Here is a 14572-nt window from a genome sequence, read left to right on the forward strand (position 1 = left end):
ACGTCGATTGCTTTAGTCACATGGTACATTTCTCCGCACATGTCCCCCTCCCACCTGCTCTCCGAATGCACGTCGTATTCCAGTGGCGGGTCGAGTGTCCCTGCTCTCACTGCGCTGTCACCCGACTCCTCACTGCGCGACGCCATGCTCCTCGTCTCCCAATGGAATTCGCCATAATCCGAGTTACCAGCTCTACAAAAGTGACAAAGGAAAACAGTAATTATGTACAGAACAAGGTACCCTTCAACAGCGACGTTAGACACGCAACCTCGAGCGTTTTGATGCAACAGGATAAAGGTGTTCTAAATGGATTAGAAAGACGTAGCCTAATATTATGAATATTAATTGCGAAGTCTTATTTGCATGATTCTAGAAACTTTTCGGTAGGTAGGTTCGTATCTAGTCTCGTTTCGGGCGTTTTCAATACCATAGTGCGTTTCGGATGGTGACATCAAAAGTCTTTTCTCCAATACGCATGATTCTCTCGTCCCAAGCTAACTACCTCCTCGAGACTTGAGACTTGGTTCGTGAATCACGTGCCAGTTTCTCCCATTGTTCCATCGTGACAGTTAGCTCTTAGACGCTTTCTTAGACTGCACCCCCGGCTTTCGGGATCGGCCCACTCTCCTAAGGACTTTCCTCGTTGCAGCTAACGCTGCCTAAATCTGTGCGACATTGTACTACCTTCATAATCGGCATAAGCCGAACAGGTTTCAATATATCTTCGATCGAGTACGAACGCCATCGATGTTTCGCATAGACCACATGAAAAGTCAGGTCATCTGGTACAATAGCACAACACTTAGTCGCAGATGGTGCAGCAATCCCTGCTTCTCTCGCTTACGGCAGTGAAGTACCTATGTAAACCCAACAGCCTGCGTGTCGCAAACTTGAGTCGAACATCCTGAGTAGAAATTATGCCGTCGTCCTCGTACGATCGTCGTCACTGCCGTGGTCGTCTTGCTGCTTCCTGCACAGATACGCTCATGCCACAGACACAACTGCTCGCCGTGCACAAACACGATGGTCCACCTGGTAACACTTTGCGGAAGCCAAAACGATGCTGGATAGCCAGCAACCTGCAACATAATTTGAATAACATGGATTCTCATACCATGGATGATTTCTCACTGTTTAGGCTCTTTAATTGCCAAATTGTTGTGCTTACGCGCAACTCAACCGCATAACATTAAGTAGCCTATAACATTTAAAACCCACTGTTCAGGCTATTGCTGTTTTTGTTCCGATTTGGAACTGCCATTTGCTCTCTCACACTAGCATGGTGTGTCTAATTCTTGGAATGGACTGAAGCCTAATTGAACTAGCTTGCATTCTCATGAAAGTCAGAAAAGTTAATAAAAAACTGAAGCGCGACCACGCACTCGGCTATCATTCATTTAGTCCGCCATTGCTTTGACCCGCAAAGCGTTGTGCTTCAGTTTATTTTTTCTTGTACTCGAAACCCATAGCCAGCCAGTGAGAAGAACAGATGTGAAAACCATTCCGCCCATGAAGTGGAAGAGCCCGCTGTATGATCCATTTGCGTCCCGAAAGTGTCCTGCACAGAAGAGAACCGGAAAATCCAATTTATTAAGGTTCCATATTTTCAAGAATAATTTTTACGATGATTCTACGCGAGTTTTCTCACAAGGAGTTTCAATCCTCTAGAAGCAAAAGGTCGGTCTAAATCTCGCTTGAACTACGACAGCCCAGCGTGACCACGTAGGAACAATTCGAGAAAGTGTGCACTCTTGCCAATTTTGTGGCGTTCAAGCGATTGTGAGTACTTTACAAAATGTACGAGTGATTCAAGTGAAAACTTTAAAATAGTTATAACATTTTGAATAATTATTCGATTGATTGTCTATTAGGGAGAAGTTATAATTGTCGTTTGATGAATTACCATTAAATGATAGCACGTTGGTGCAAGAGAGTATAAGGAAGTGCATAGATGGCCGCTCCATTGTCGAAATGTGCAGCGTCAGGGCAGGAATGTGTGCTGCGCTTTCTGAGTAGCGCAGCTGCTAAACTTGTTCACACTCACGGCAGATTGAATGTGGCAGTATTTCGCATGTGTCAGTGCGGCAAGCCTAACAGTGTAATAGAAAATTTTAAAGTTGCGCAACTTCCGTTCAGAACACCCCGTGACAAGGCCACGCACATCACGCAGTAATCGACGAAAACAATTCACTGAAATTGGCAGCAGTAATAGTTATGTTGACCGTATCTTGTGATGCTACTTTGAAACATTACATGGTATAAGGAGTGACCGGCATTTGTTATGCAGATTTGCTAAAAACAATAGATTTCGCCAAGCAGTAAGTAATAAACAATGAGTGCTTGTGACAACGCCACTCTCCATGCTTCCCGTTCAGTGGTGGCGACCTTCCAAGATATCAAATTTGAATGTCTGAAACACTCACCTGGGTTTACACCCAGGAACATTCATGTAGTCGGAAGGCTCAGAAAACCGATGGGAAGCAAGCATTTTCAGAGAGGTAAATAAGTGAAAACCTCTGTGCGCGAGTTGCTAGTCAAAACCCAAATAATTGTTACGAGAGATCCGTAAACTTCTGAAGTGCTAAAATAGGTACATTGCACGTGAAGGGGACTACGTCGAAAAACGGTAAATGGTATATTGAAACTGTACTTCTAAATTTCACTCATACTATTCAATTAGGGTTTTAATTTTAGTCACCCTTTTATATGGGTAGATATATCTCATTTCTGGTGGTAGTGTTTCAGCAGAGCCGGTAAATGTTCAAGGAAGAAAACTGGTCCTTGATGGTTTAATAGAACTTAATATCCTTCATTTTCGTGCCGAGCAGTACCCTATGTGAGAGTAATTTATAATGAAGGTGGCGTAGAAGCGGCACCTGTTTTATCGGGTATATTGGCACACCGAAAAGATGGAAAGAGAAAATGCTACTTCAACACTTGCTTGTGGCTAAAAAGGCCACAGGTGAAAGACAAGCGCCAACTATTAAGCTCTAGAGGCGCTCAGGCTAAAAAACGGCAGCCACCGTTAGAATAAGAAAAAACATCGACAAATTAGATAGCATTTATAGCAGCGAAGTTTTATCACAGGTGTTGAGATTCAAAGTACGGTTTATGTGCTACGACGAGCAGGTCATGACGATCAGCCCTTGCAAGCGACGCCATGGCTTAGGCTATGGACAATAACGAAGCTCATGCTGAAAACAGTGCAATTTTCGAGATCGTTTGTTAGCGCGTTAGTCGCTTTTTAATAATGCCCAACTACCGAAAGACAGAAAACATGAACATGATGGACAAAAGACTGTCACCAACGGAAGCTCTGTGTTTATTTGGGCACAAATCTACTTGCGCGTCATGTTCGACACATTTGACAGTGCCTTGCTTTAATTGTAAAAAATGGTGTTGTCGACAGCGCTAGTCTTCAAGTAGTCGATGTTATGAGTAGAGGCCGGATCTTTAGGCATTAAAAAAGCGCGTTTTAGGCGCCAAATATAGGCAGGCAAAACACCGTTTTAGGCCTCCAACATCGTAAATATAGGCACAATAAAGCTTTACATAAATACAAATTAATTCAAACGAAGACGTGCGCGACCTGTGTCTACGACAAAAAAATTAAAAAAAGAAGAAATGTTATTGTGTATGGTGGCACAAAGGCGCCAACAGTTGAACATAGACGTGCAATTGCCCCATAACACTGCTGTACTAATGACGATCAATTCGCTTAATTCAACAAGCACACTGCTCATATTCATGTTCAACGACCACTGTACTCGAGCGTCGCATATAGTGAAACAGGCATGAAAAAGAATACTTGAAAGTTGGGAATACTGATTTAAGAAAACGCTACTTTATGTCTGCCTGACGCAATTAAATTAAGACACAAAAAAAAATAATAAATGCGAGAGAGACTACGATTTATTAAGAAATTAACAGTGTTCTTACTTGAGGACTGTTAGATGGCAATTTTCTCATATACAATGACATTATCCGAATTGTACAGGCAAAACGTTCCCACACTGCCAAATACACTTCCGCCCATTTGAAGTGCACATGTTTGAAGAAATCTGTTTAGAGGGCACGCGAAACGTAGTCCAAGAATCATTGTGAAGATTGTGGAACCAATAGCAAACTACGACTATCTCCAGATTTTTGGATTCAAAATTGTGCCTCTTATCACTGAGAATGATCTTGTACGCTGAGAAGGAACGCTTGACAGCGGTGAACACCTTAAAAAGTAAATTGCAAACAAAACAAAAGCCGCATGCGCATCACATTTTTCTTCCTTCTTTTGCTCTTCATTCTCCTTTCCCCTGACGGCGCTTCGCGGTTTCGCATTCGCCAACCGCTCGCGCCATGTCAGCGCGACGGCGTATGCTGGCCGGCGCCTCCCATTTCTCTGCTGCTAGCGGTTGTTTTCCTGGAGTTGGTTGAACTAGAGGACTAGGTTAAACCACATAGAACAGTCAATGTTGCCCGGTGACACGAATAACGGTCTCTAACTGCGCTCGAAAGCGAAACTTGAGGGTAAATAGTGTTCATATAGGCGCCAATTTTGAAAATAGGCCTTTATAGACATTTAGGCACAAACGCCAAAGTAGGCATTTCTAGGCACTAACAAACACTATAAAAGCCCTTCTTAACCTCTAATTCATGCTAATATATCAAAATGGGGCGATGGGAGCGCAAGGAACAAAAAAGGCATTTGCCTAAAATCCGGTCTCTAGTTATGAGTAAATCGGTTACAACATTTCCTGTGCCAAGCTAAGCTCCTGCCAACGTCGCAGCGTCCGCGTTGTCCTCTGTGAAGCAGGTCACATAAGAAGAGAATAACGCGACGTTATGACACTCGTCCCGGCTAGCTTGGTCGTCTGCTATGCTACCACGCCGTAAGCATATTGAAGGCGGTCACAGTCACTGCCGAGCGCGGCAAGATGATAATCGCAGCGGCATTATGATAATGATGATGATGACGATGGTTCCTATTTTTATTAGCATTCCCTTTGAATGGGGGCGGCCATAATGTTACCGAGCGTGTTTGACCTAATCAGGTTTTAATGTAGCTATCGCAGTCTACGATTTTGTGAATCTCTCCTTGATGTTTCGTTATTCATTACGAGCTTCATCTCGATATTGTACAGTTAGCTGTGCCTGCAATGACTCCCATTCTACCGATCTCTTCCCAGCTTTCTTTCCCCGGGAAAACATTAAATAATGATTACTTTGCTGAATTTGGGATCTCAAGTTAAGCTTACATTTATTAATACGTGATTTAGAGTACTCACCTATTACCAGCGGCCTCACAAGTGTGTTGTTAAAAAGATGAAAGAAATTCAGTCAACTTCATTTACGTTACAAAAAGCAGACATTTTCCCAAAAATAAACCTTTCAGCAACAGGTAACAAATCAAAGTTCAATAACCGATATACTCATAAATGATGCAAATTGGCGTTTTGACTAACATTCAGGACGCCGACATGGCGAAGCACTTTGCAGGCAGTTGAAACTTGGCCGAAAGTATAAAGGAAACTTTGTTTTTACAGAAGAAATTGAACGTTTATCAGTGATTACTTCGTCTTTAGGCACAAAACATTTCATTCTGTCGTTGTGTTCCCAACTAATATTTATGCTTTGTCAATAAAAGTTCTAGATCAAACCATGGTGGTTGCAATCATTCCGTAACTTAGACGTGTCACTATAATTTGACAACGCAGGTGTGATGATGAAACAAGCGCGTTAATTGATCGTAACAACTGCATCTTCGCACTTCCATGACGTCTACTAAACAACTCCAGTGACGTCATCGAAATGGTTCATTTATTTTGAACGTCCTAGCTACATAAATTTTGACTGCCTCAGTGCATTGTTTGTAATCTGTTTATGACAAAGTTACCAAGTCGTGGCCCACAGCTCTCCACTTGAAGCGAATGGGCGGTAAATCACAATAATTGTGACACTATGACGACTTGCTGAATTATCCCTTTATAATGTTTCAAATGTTCCTAGACATTTCCCGTATTATTATTTAAACCACAGCTTTAAATTATCTGCAGCGGCAGCGAGTCAACGGTCGGAATGTGAAAAAGAACAAGAACTCCCGGTTTTCTTAAGCGGCATCAGAATGTCGAGATAGTGCTCTGCCTATGAAATCAGCTTTTTGATATGTGGTATCTTGCATCTTATGCTCTGCCCTGCGAAGCAATGGCGGGCCTTACTTTTATTCTCCCGATACCTTTCAGAAGTTGTCCTCTTCGGTAAGGTTTAAAAATGGTGACCAGCATGATATAGAGACGCCTGAATTGTTCACCATCGTACGGCCTGTAGTATATTTATCAAGTTTGCCGCTCATTCTATTTTTATCATATATTTCATCCTACTCTGTGCACTTTAATCCCCTTCTCTGTCCCTATGCACATAGTGCTGTGCCTTCCAATAAAAGGCTTCCCTTACTGTCGCTCTTTATGCGTAGCGAGAAATGGAGGCGCATACATCTCCCTTTGGTTATTATGGGTGCGAGGCATGGAACTTAGCAATACTGCCCTGAGGAATTCTACCAGGGCAACTTACTGGCTATTAATGTCACTAAACAGTCATTAAAAGGTCCCTAGGACTCCAAAAAGGAAAGTTCGTCGTTAAGGTGATTAAAAATTTGTTATGTTATGAACGCTGCCTCGCTGCAACATCCTTCGTACACATCAGTGCAGACTCATTGCCGACCTCCCCAAATTTTTTCCTCCCGCACTAGCCAGGTGACGTCGAGTTTACTCGTGTCTATTGTGGACCGAAGAAAGTTCACTCACTTACTCACTCACTCACTCACTCATTGACTCACTCACTCAGTCACTCACTCACTCGCTCGCTCACTCACTCACTCACTCCCACACTCACTCACTCATTCACTCACTCACTCACTCACTCACTCACTCACTCACTCACTCACTCACTCACTCCCGCACTCACTCCCACACTTCTTCATCCATTTGTCTCACATTACTGTCATATTAACATATGGCACCCACAGTGGTGACTAAGGATATGCAAAAGCCTGCTGCTGAGCAGGAGATTGCGAAATCGATCTCTCAATGTGCGGCCACAGTCAGAAGAGGGTCAAATGCAAGAACTCTTGTTCACTAACCATCGCGCTCACGTTGTTTACTCAAAGTGGCCAAAAATTAATACGCAGCCTTATACTACATCGTCTCTCACACTCCTTTTGCTGCTTCGGGGCGTTAAGCCCAATCAATTACTCCGTCAATCGGTCATTCAATGAACTTGTCACTGTGAAGAATAGTTTCTTAACATCGTGGTCTGCAGGTGATTTAGAGTACTCACCTATTACCAGCGGCCTCATGAATGCTCCCACAGCTGTCGCTGCTGCTACGAAGCCGTAAGCCATGGGAAGGTTGTGTACACCGACGTCACTTGCAATAGTTTGGGACATGGCGACCATTACGTAGCCAACCGGAAGTCCCAGTGTTACAACAAGAATCCAAAACACAACAGTAGATTGGGCATGAGGCATCGTAGAGCCAATAACGGCCATGAGGAAGTAAGAAAGTGTCATGACGCTAAGTGGAGATGCAATGTTGTGATCGGTTAGTTGAGGTATCAGGAGTCGTCCCGCTGTGTCGGTAACGGAGAAGAAAGTCAGAACATGAGCAGCATCTACTCTGCTAATTCCAGTGTCCACTGCACAGTCAACCGCGACAGCCAGAAACGTATCCAAAAAGAAGCAGAAAGAGAAGTAGCTCATCAGGTGCGCGTAAAACCGCGGCATAGACAGAACATCCTTAGCGCTGTCCAAAACAGATCGCTTGCGACGTTCCTTCGCTGCATGCCGAAAATCAAATGACACTTCCTCTGTTGATAGGAACGCAACACCGCAATAACTGTTCTCCACAGAATTTGTCTCATCTTGCCCCTGGCTTTCCCCTGGTACAAGAGCGTCCGTAGGAGCAAGCATACTGTCTTTTATTGATATTGTTTCAAAGCTAGTGCTCACTTCACTGGTTCTGGTGCACTCCGTATACCTCGTCGACCCATTTTCCAACGCGACAGTTCTGGGTACTTGAAGCAACTTTGACGAGTTTAGAGGATGTTGCGAAGCTCGGTGAAAGCATTCACCGTTACATACGCCGGTCACACAGGCACACCAAGCTTCGTGACCTTTTCGCGCGTCGGTAATGCGGGCGTTGCTTTGTTCGCCCTTCTTCCAAGACAGCGTTTTTCGCTTTTCGGCGTCCGCATCACTTGAATCCAAGGTCTCAAGCATGTCCCCTGTCCAATGTCTATTCATCAGAAAACGCTTCTCAGCATTAAGGCTAATCGAAAGCGGAAAGTTTGCCAGTCTGAAGCTTGTCGATTGCTTTATAGAAGTAATGATTATGTCGTCGGTATCCGGTTCACAGTATCCGAGTTCGTCGCTGCTGCCGACTAGAGGTTGCAAACCTGATTTTAAGCAGCTGGCAGAAAGAGCTGCGTTCTTCTCCCGCTGCTCGTCCGCTTCACTTGCTCTGTTCGTGGGGACTTTATGTCTTTTCGAGTACTTTTCCCGCATCCAGGGCGGCTTACGAAAAAGCACGCTGATTGGCCCAATGTTCAACAACAGTGCTCCCACGAGCGCGAAAGTTCCTTGCAAGCCGTACTCGGCCAGACAGAAATCGAAAACTTTCGGAAACATGAAGGAGGCTGCAGGTGCACCAGCCATGTTGATGCCAAGAGCCGTGCCACGTCTCCTATCAAAGTACTCGTTCACAGCCACGATGACACAGGAGAGAAGGATTCCGTGCCCAGAGCCTGCGGTTTGCGCCGAAGTGCAAGTGAAAATTGTACCTCTGATAAAGTCTCTTAACTACCTGAATAAAGAAAACATTTAGGATGCCTACATGCGTTTTGCGCCATGTGAGTACGTGCGAGCCATGTTAGTCTTGAAAACATTATATAAATGAGCAATTCCATTCAAGTAGTTAAGATACTACGTGTACTACCTAATAGAGTTCTCTAAGAGAGTTACTTATGAGGTCAGATAGGGTGAAATGAAAAAGCTCTTCTGTTGATGTTCAAAGGTGCACAATGTTTTGATTTTCGCCTATGCGTATCAGGGGAACCACCCTAATAATATTGTTTAAAGAAGGAGCCAGGAAAAACTTATGACACGTGGCGTTAGTTCAAACAGCGCCAACAGCGCACAGACTGGAGGATGAAAGACGTTTTACTTGGGTGTCATTTTTCAGTTCCTATGTGACTATGGATGTTTTTACTACTGCGGTGATTCACGTTACGTAAAGTAGAGGCACCTTATACAGGCTCAGTTGCGTTTTCGAGAATATGGCGACTAGCATTTCATGGCACTAAGATCAGTAGCATAACAAATTCACTGAAGAATATATGGCAGCGCAATCTGCCCATAGGAGCACATTATTTGCCCATAGGCGCACGTTATTTCCTCATAGGCGCGCATTATGAGAAGTGTCTAGAGCATATAAGGGGTGTGTCAACCACTGTCACCAGGATTTAGCACTCTTTTATCAATTCGTGCTTTCAGTGGACGCAAAGAGCGTGTCCTTGCAAGCGAAAGAATATCTAGCTCCGTTCTCATAGTTTTGAAGGATGAATTAAATCTTACCTGTGATTACGCCGATGGATACAACCAGGAATGGTATTCCAGTAGCGAACGCTGACGCAAGACAGCCTGCTGACATAAGCAGTCCACCGAGTAAGACGCTGATTCTCATGCCGAATGAATGAATCAGAGCGCCAGCAACCAGACCTACAAAAATGACGGTAACAGGAAATATAATCTATTAAGATAAATCCAGTTGATCTGGTTTTTATTCGAATAATCAGACGTCAATTAGGATATCTGCAATTATCGACAAGCAGGCTTTTGCTCAGGGCATAGTGCAATTGCACTAAGCAAAAAATATTCAAGTGGACAGGAGATTCACGCTATTAGTTGGTCTACCCGTGCTATAGTAGCTAGGCCACGAGCTCATTAGAAATAGTTTAGTAGTGTGGCTAGCGGGGCCAGTTGGTGCATGATGACAGTGTGGGGGTTCCAGCAGGTGCAGACACGAGCACAAGAAATAGAAACGCCCAGCATAACGCTGGACTTACAATAAAGAGAGAGAATAAACTTTAATCGAAAGAGCACGCGAGCGTTGGTAGCTCCTCCGCTCTGCAGTGGGCTTTTCCCAATAAACTTCAGTTGTAAGTCCAGCGTTGTACTGTGTGTTTCTATGTCTTCTGCTCGCGTCTGTAACTGCTGGAGCTCCCACATCATCATTAGAAATAGGTTCGATGGAGGAATGGAAACTGCGCGGAAAGTTATCGCTAATATAACATAGTATAAAAACGGTGAGATTTTAATCAAGGGACAAGAAATTTAAGGATGAACGCTATGAGCTAAAGCTATTCCAATTTGTTTCTATTCCATTTCCTTCGTTAGATCTCCACTATTGGTAAAACATCTTTGGGGCGACGCCCAATTCACCTATCTGTCAGGAGACGTCATGAAAACCGCGAAAACTACCCATCTGAAGATGATGTGTACACAGTCATCACGCCGTGAATGGGCAAAAAAGTAATTCTTTCTGATTGGTGCATTTGTCACTACCAGACTTCCGCGATTGGTGAAAATGTTTTCCGGCCGCGCCTAGTTCATGTGTCTGTGACGCCACGTCACAAAACTGATGAAACTCTAGGTCAAAGTGATTTGTAGGCACAAAATATACATTATTTTGTTGAACAAAACTAAACTTTTTTGGAATAGCCGGAGACAGAGGGGGAAGGCATTACGAAAGGAATAGAAGATAGCTGTCTACTGATCGCTCCGGCGCTGCGTGCTTCGAGCTGATGGGCAGAATTGGTTTCTTTTCGTATATTAAACATTTTCACTTGGCAGTATAACATTGTCAATTATTTCGGGACGTATACGACTTCGCTCTGACAAATGCGTTTTCAAACGACTTCGCTCTGACGGTGCGTGTTCAAACGATGGCACTGTCCATCAGTGCTGACGGCAATTTAGAGCGATTGCTCTACTACTCCACGTACAAACCCAAAGAACGTCTGGTTCTGCGAATCTGACCTTCAAGCTCAGCCAAGGTCAAACTAGGACTTAGCCTTCCACTACCGGCGGCTGCTGCGTACGCCGCGTCGGCGCCCATATCTTGAAAGTGATCTTCTATGTGGACTAAATGCATGGTCGCACAGGCCTCATCAGCAAAGCGATCTGCGATGTGTACAATGTGCGGCGAGTGTTGGTGGCTATCTATGCGCTGTACTTACGACGCTTGGTTCGCGTTGAAGCGAGACGCACCATCAAGGTCGATTCGCTCGCTGCTGCTGTCCCGCAAAGCAGCGTCTGTGTGTTGTCTTATGGCGCAATTGTAAATGCGGTAGTTGCCGACGGCGCCGAACAGCGTCTGCGTCGTTTCCAAAGCATGCAAAACCGTGCTATCGCTCGACAAACTTGATTTAGTCGCGTTCAACCACGGCAGATTTCACATCCCGCCGCACGCCGCCGCACGTTAATTCAAGGGGAAGCAGACAAATCCGAGAAGCCGGCACCACTCTTCTAACCCATTTCTCTACTTTCACTGCCCAAGATGGGCCCCACAAAAATATTCCTCTCTTATGCGCTCTCCTCACCTCTCGTCTGTCAATTAGATGAGGCAGTGCTATTCACATTGAAAACGAAAAAAAGGTCACTTCACACCGACCACATTTTTATAGCCTCGAGGCGCGAGTTTTAGCCGAGCCGATACTCTCAAACACCAGGTGCTGCCTCCTGGCGCCAACTGTGGGGAACAGAGTTTCGTAGAATACTAGGAAACTCTATGCTGAGGGAGACGGGAGTAAATGGCTTTACTTGCGGTGCATGTTCAATTGCTGTGGTGTTTTTAAATGCATAATAATTTGTATGTCTACCCAACGAGAAAGGCAGTCCGTCCGTCCGTCCCGTAAGACGAGCTGCTATAAAGAAATTATGCATAAAACAAACGAATTCGAAAGGAAAGACTTCGGTGGCGGCGAGTTTCGAACCAACGACTCCACGCTCAGAAGCCGAGTGTCTTATCCACTGGGCAAAACACATACTTTCTGTTTTATTTATTTATTGAAAACACATACTTTCTTCTTTATTACATGGAAGCATAGTTTTCACCAAAACAAGAAAAGCAAAGCGCTACCGAAATTTAAGGTCACCGAAAACGCATTCAAAAAAGTCAGACAAGCACGTGATAATGTAATCCTTCCTATTTGCTACATGAGAGCCGAGACTAGTTTGCCTGTGGTGCCAGAGATGTCTAGTATAGTTACACGACGCATTTGTGCACGAAGCGCATCACATGGCTTCTCACGTGGTCAAGCTGTTTTGCAGGCTTACGTGCGCCGTCACTTCATTGCTCCACCTTTGAAGTTGGAATGGCTGCATGCAACCTTAAACTTAAGCAATTTGAACTTGCTTAAACAACTAAACGGTAGTAACATGGTACTGCAAACAATTGTTATCCGCGATTCGTCATAAATGAGAGGTACACCAGCCGTGTTAAACTTAGTTAAACTTCGTGTGAAGTGTTGTCGGTTGTTCCTTTAATAGGGGCTAAACATCCACGCTTGCAGAAGGCGAATATATCTGAAGCATATGAATGTGTTGTACCGGCAGTGCGCGTCGAACCATTATCAACCGTGATAAAGGCCATATAACCGCTCATGACTCCTTATCAACTCGTTGGCTGCTTATTTGTGTTTGTTGCGCGACATGAAGCGAATGAACCCTGAATGATAGGTTGCATTTCGGTCGTTGAAGGATAGCCCCAATGGCAGGCGCATCCCGCGACCACAAAAACGCATCAGAGATGGGGCCTGTTCAATTTCCGCAAAATCGTAATTTTACTAATGTCTACAATTCTTTAAGTAAGTTCTGCTTGTGGTCTTAGAGATGGCTTTTATTCCACCATCAACCAAATCGTTCAACAAAGCCTTCACAGAAACCGTTCTCTTCTGATATTTGTTTTGTAGGATAAAGTTCTAAAGAGCGATAAGAGGTTATATTGATCGCAGCAATTCTGATAAGGTTAATAAGCACGAACAAGGATTGATAAGCGTCCAATCAAGTTCGATAACGTTGATAAGGACCGATAAGAGTTGATAAGGGTCGGATCCTGTGCCCAAGCGATCTTTGACGTTCCCCCAATGCACGGATCACGGGCGTTTTTGCATTTCCCCGCCCCCCATCGAAATGGGGCCGCCGCAGCGGGGATTTGATCCTTCGAGCTCGTGCTTGCTGCACCAGCAACCAGCGAAAGAGGATGCAGCACATACAATAGCCTAACCATCTATACACGGATACACGGGAAGTTTGAGTTTGTGTAATCAACATTCGTTGTGCGAGTTTTCCGAGGGACCGGGAAAACGCCATTCGAAAACGAAAAATAATTCGTGCCCAGCATTTTGCTCGGATGGGTATTCGTTTTACTGCCGTAAACAACGCCCTAGCGTGCGTACTGCCTTCTTATGCTGCGAGCTTGGTGTAGCAGTGCCGTTTATGGCCGCTCGGCGTCCTTATTTTGGGTCTGCTCGGTTCTCGTTCCGAACGCAAAGCGCCCGTACACCGCGCTTTTGATACGAGGCAAGCGTGGGCCGAAAGCGATCGGGTGCGCGTGTCCACTCCGATCCTTCCGCAGCAGCAATTGTTCCGTTACGGCAATTGGAACAAGGCTGCACGGGAGGGGGCTGCGTTCGTATCCTGTGTTTTTCATACCCATGAATCAGCCGCATTTAAATACACATAACCGCGAAAAAAGAAAGTTGCATATGACTACCATTCACAGAAACAGGGCTGCGGCCACCCGGCAACGCCTCACTAGCTTTTTTATTTTTTATTTTTTTGCACGCTATTTCGGGACGCTCCGAAATATTGTGCGATGCGCACACTTATAGCTACGAGAGGAGCAAGTTCAAGTGTTCCTAACCCCTTCATTCACGGTGTACAGGTTTGTGGACGCGACTTCTATTTGTCATTTTTGTGCAGTTATGGCAAGTAATGGACCGCAAGCATTAACCTTAGGGTAAATTGAACGTTATGCGTACCTCAAGTACCTTCGTTTTACTTCTGAGAGAAATCTATCGCTACTGAAGATCGCTTTGGAGGAAGCACTACAGTGTTTGACGAGAGGTGTGACGTGGGACGTTCTGTAGCAATTGCGAAATATTTTTTTTTCCTTTCTAGTAATGCTTGCAACCAGTAATCCCGCCGGCCAGTCGGAGGCGCTCTTTTCGAAGAATGCAATATATGACTCGTGATCAGGCTTATAGAGCCAGTTTGATAAAAGCGGAAATCGTCTCTCCACTCATAAGGCACAGGACTTCTGGATTTACGATGCGAGCGATCTTTACACTTTAGGGTAGTGATAAGTTCAGATTAGAACCAGTGGGGATATTTGGAGCGATTAGGAATTTACTGGGGAAGGTATTTGCGCATACTACTCAAAACAAGCTTTGTAAATTGATCTAGTTGGTCATCAACATTCGTTTTGTCTGTGACCAATCGATGGTGGACAATCACCACGTTTGA

General features: G+C 44.6%; 1 protein-coding gene across 3 annotated transcripts in view; it reads right to left on the reverse strand.

Annotated features, from left to right (window-relative positions):
* Positions 1-518: 518 nt before the first annotated feature.
* Positions 519-14572, reverse strand: part of LOC119445532 (monocarboxylate transporter 7-like) — a 38375-nt gene continuing 24321 nt past the window's right edge. For 2 of the 3 annotated variants that reach the window (XM_037709799.2, XM_049663375.1), the window contains exons 3-5: positions 9620-9763; positions 7327-8790; positions 519-1558 (exon numbers count right to left, since the gene is read on the reverse strand). In XM_037709799.2, coding sequence (XP_037565727.2) covers positions 1398-1558; positions 7327-8790; positions 9620-9763 — 1769 coding nt within the window. In that variant the 3' untranslated portion in view covers positions 519-1397. The remainder of the gene's footprint in view (positions 1559-7326; positions 8791-9619; positions 9764-14572) is intronic. The other variant, XM_049663376.1, reaches the window with a different exon arrangement.

This window comes from Dermacentor silvarum, chromosome 3, assembly GCF_013339745.2.
Source record: "Dermacentor silvarum isolate Dsil-2018 chromosome 3, BIME_Dsil_1.4, whole genome shotgun sequence".
NCBI lineage: Eukaryota > Metazoa > Arthropoda > Arachnida > Ixodida > Ixodidae > Dermacentor > Dermacentor silvarum.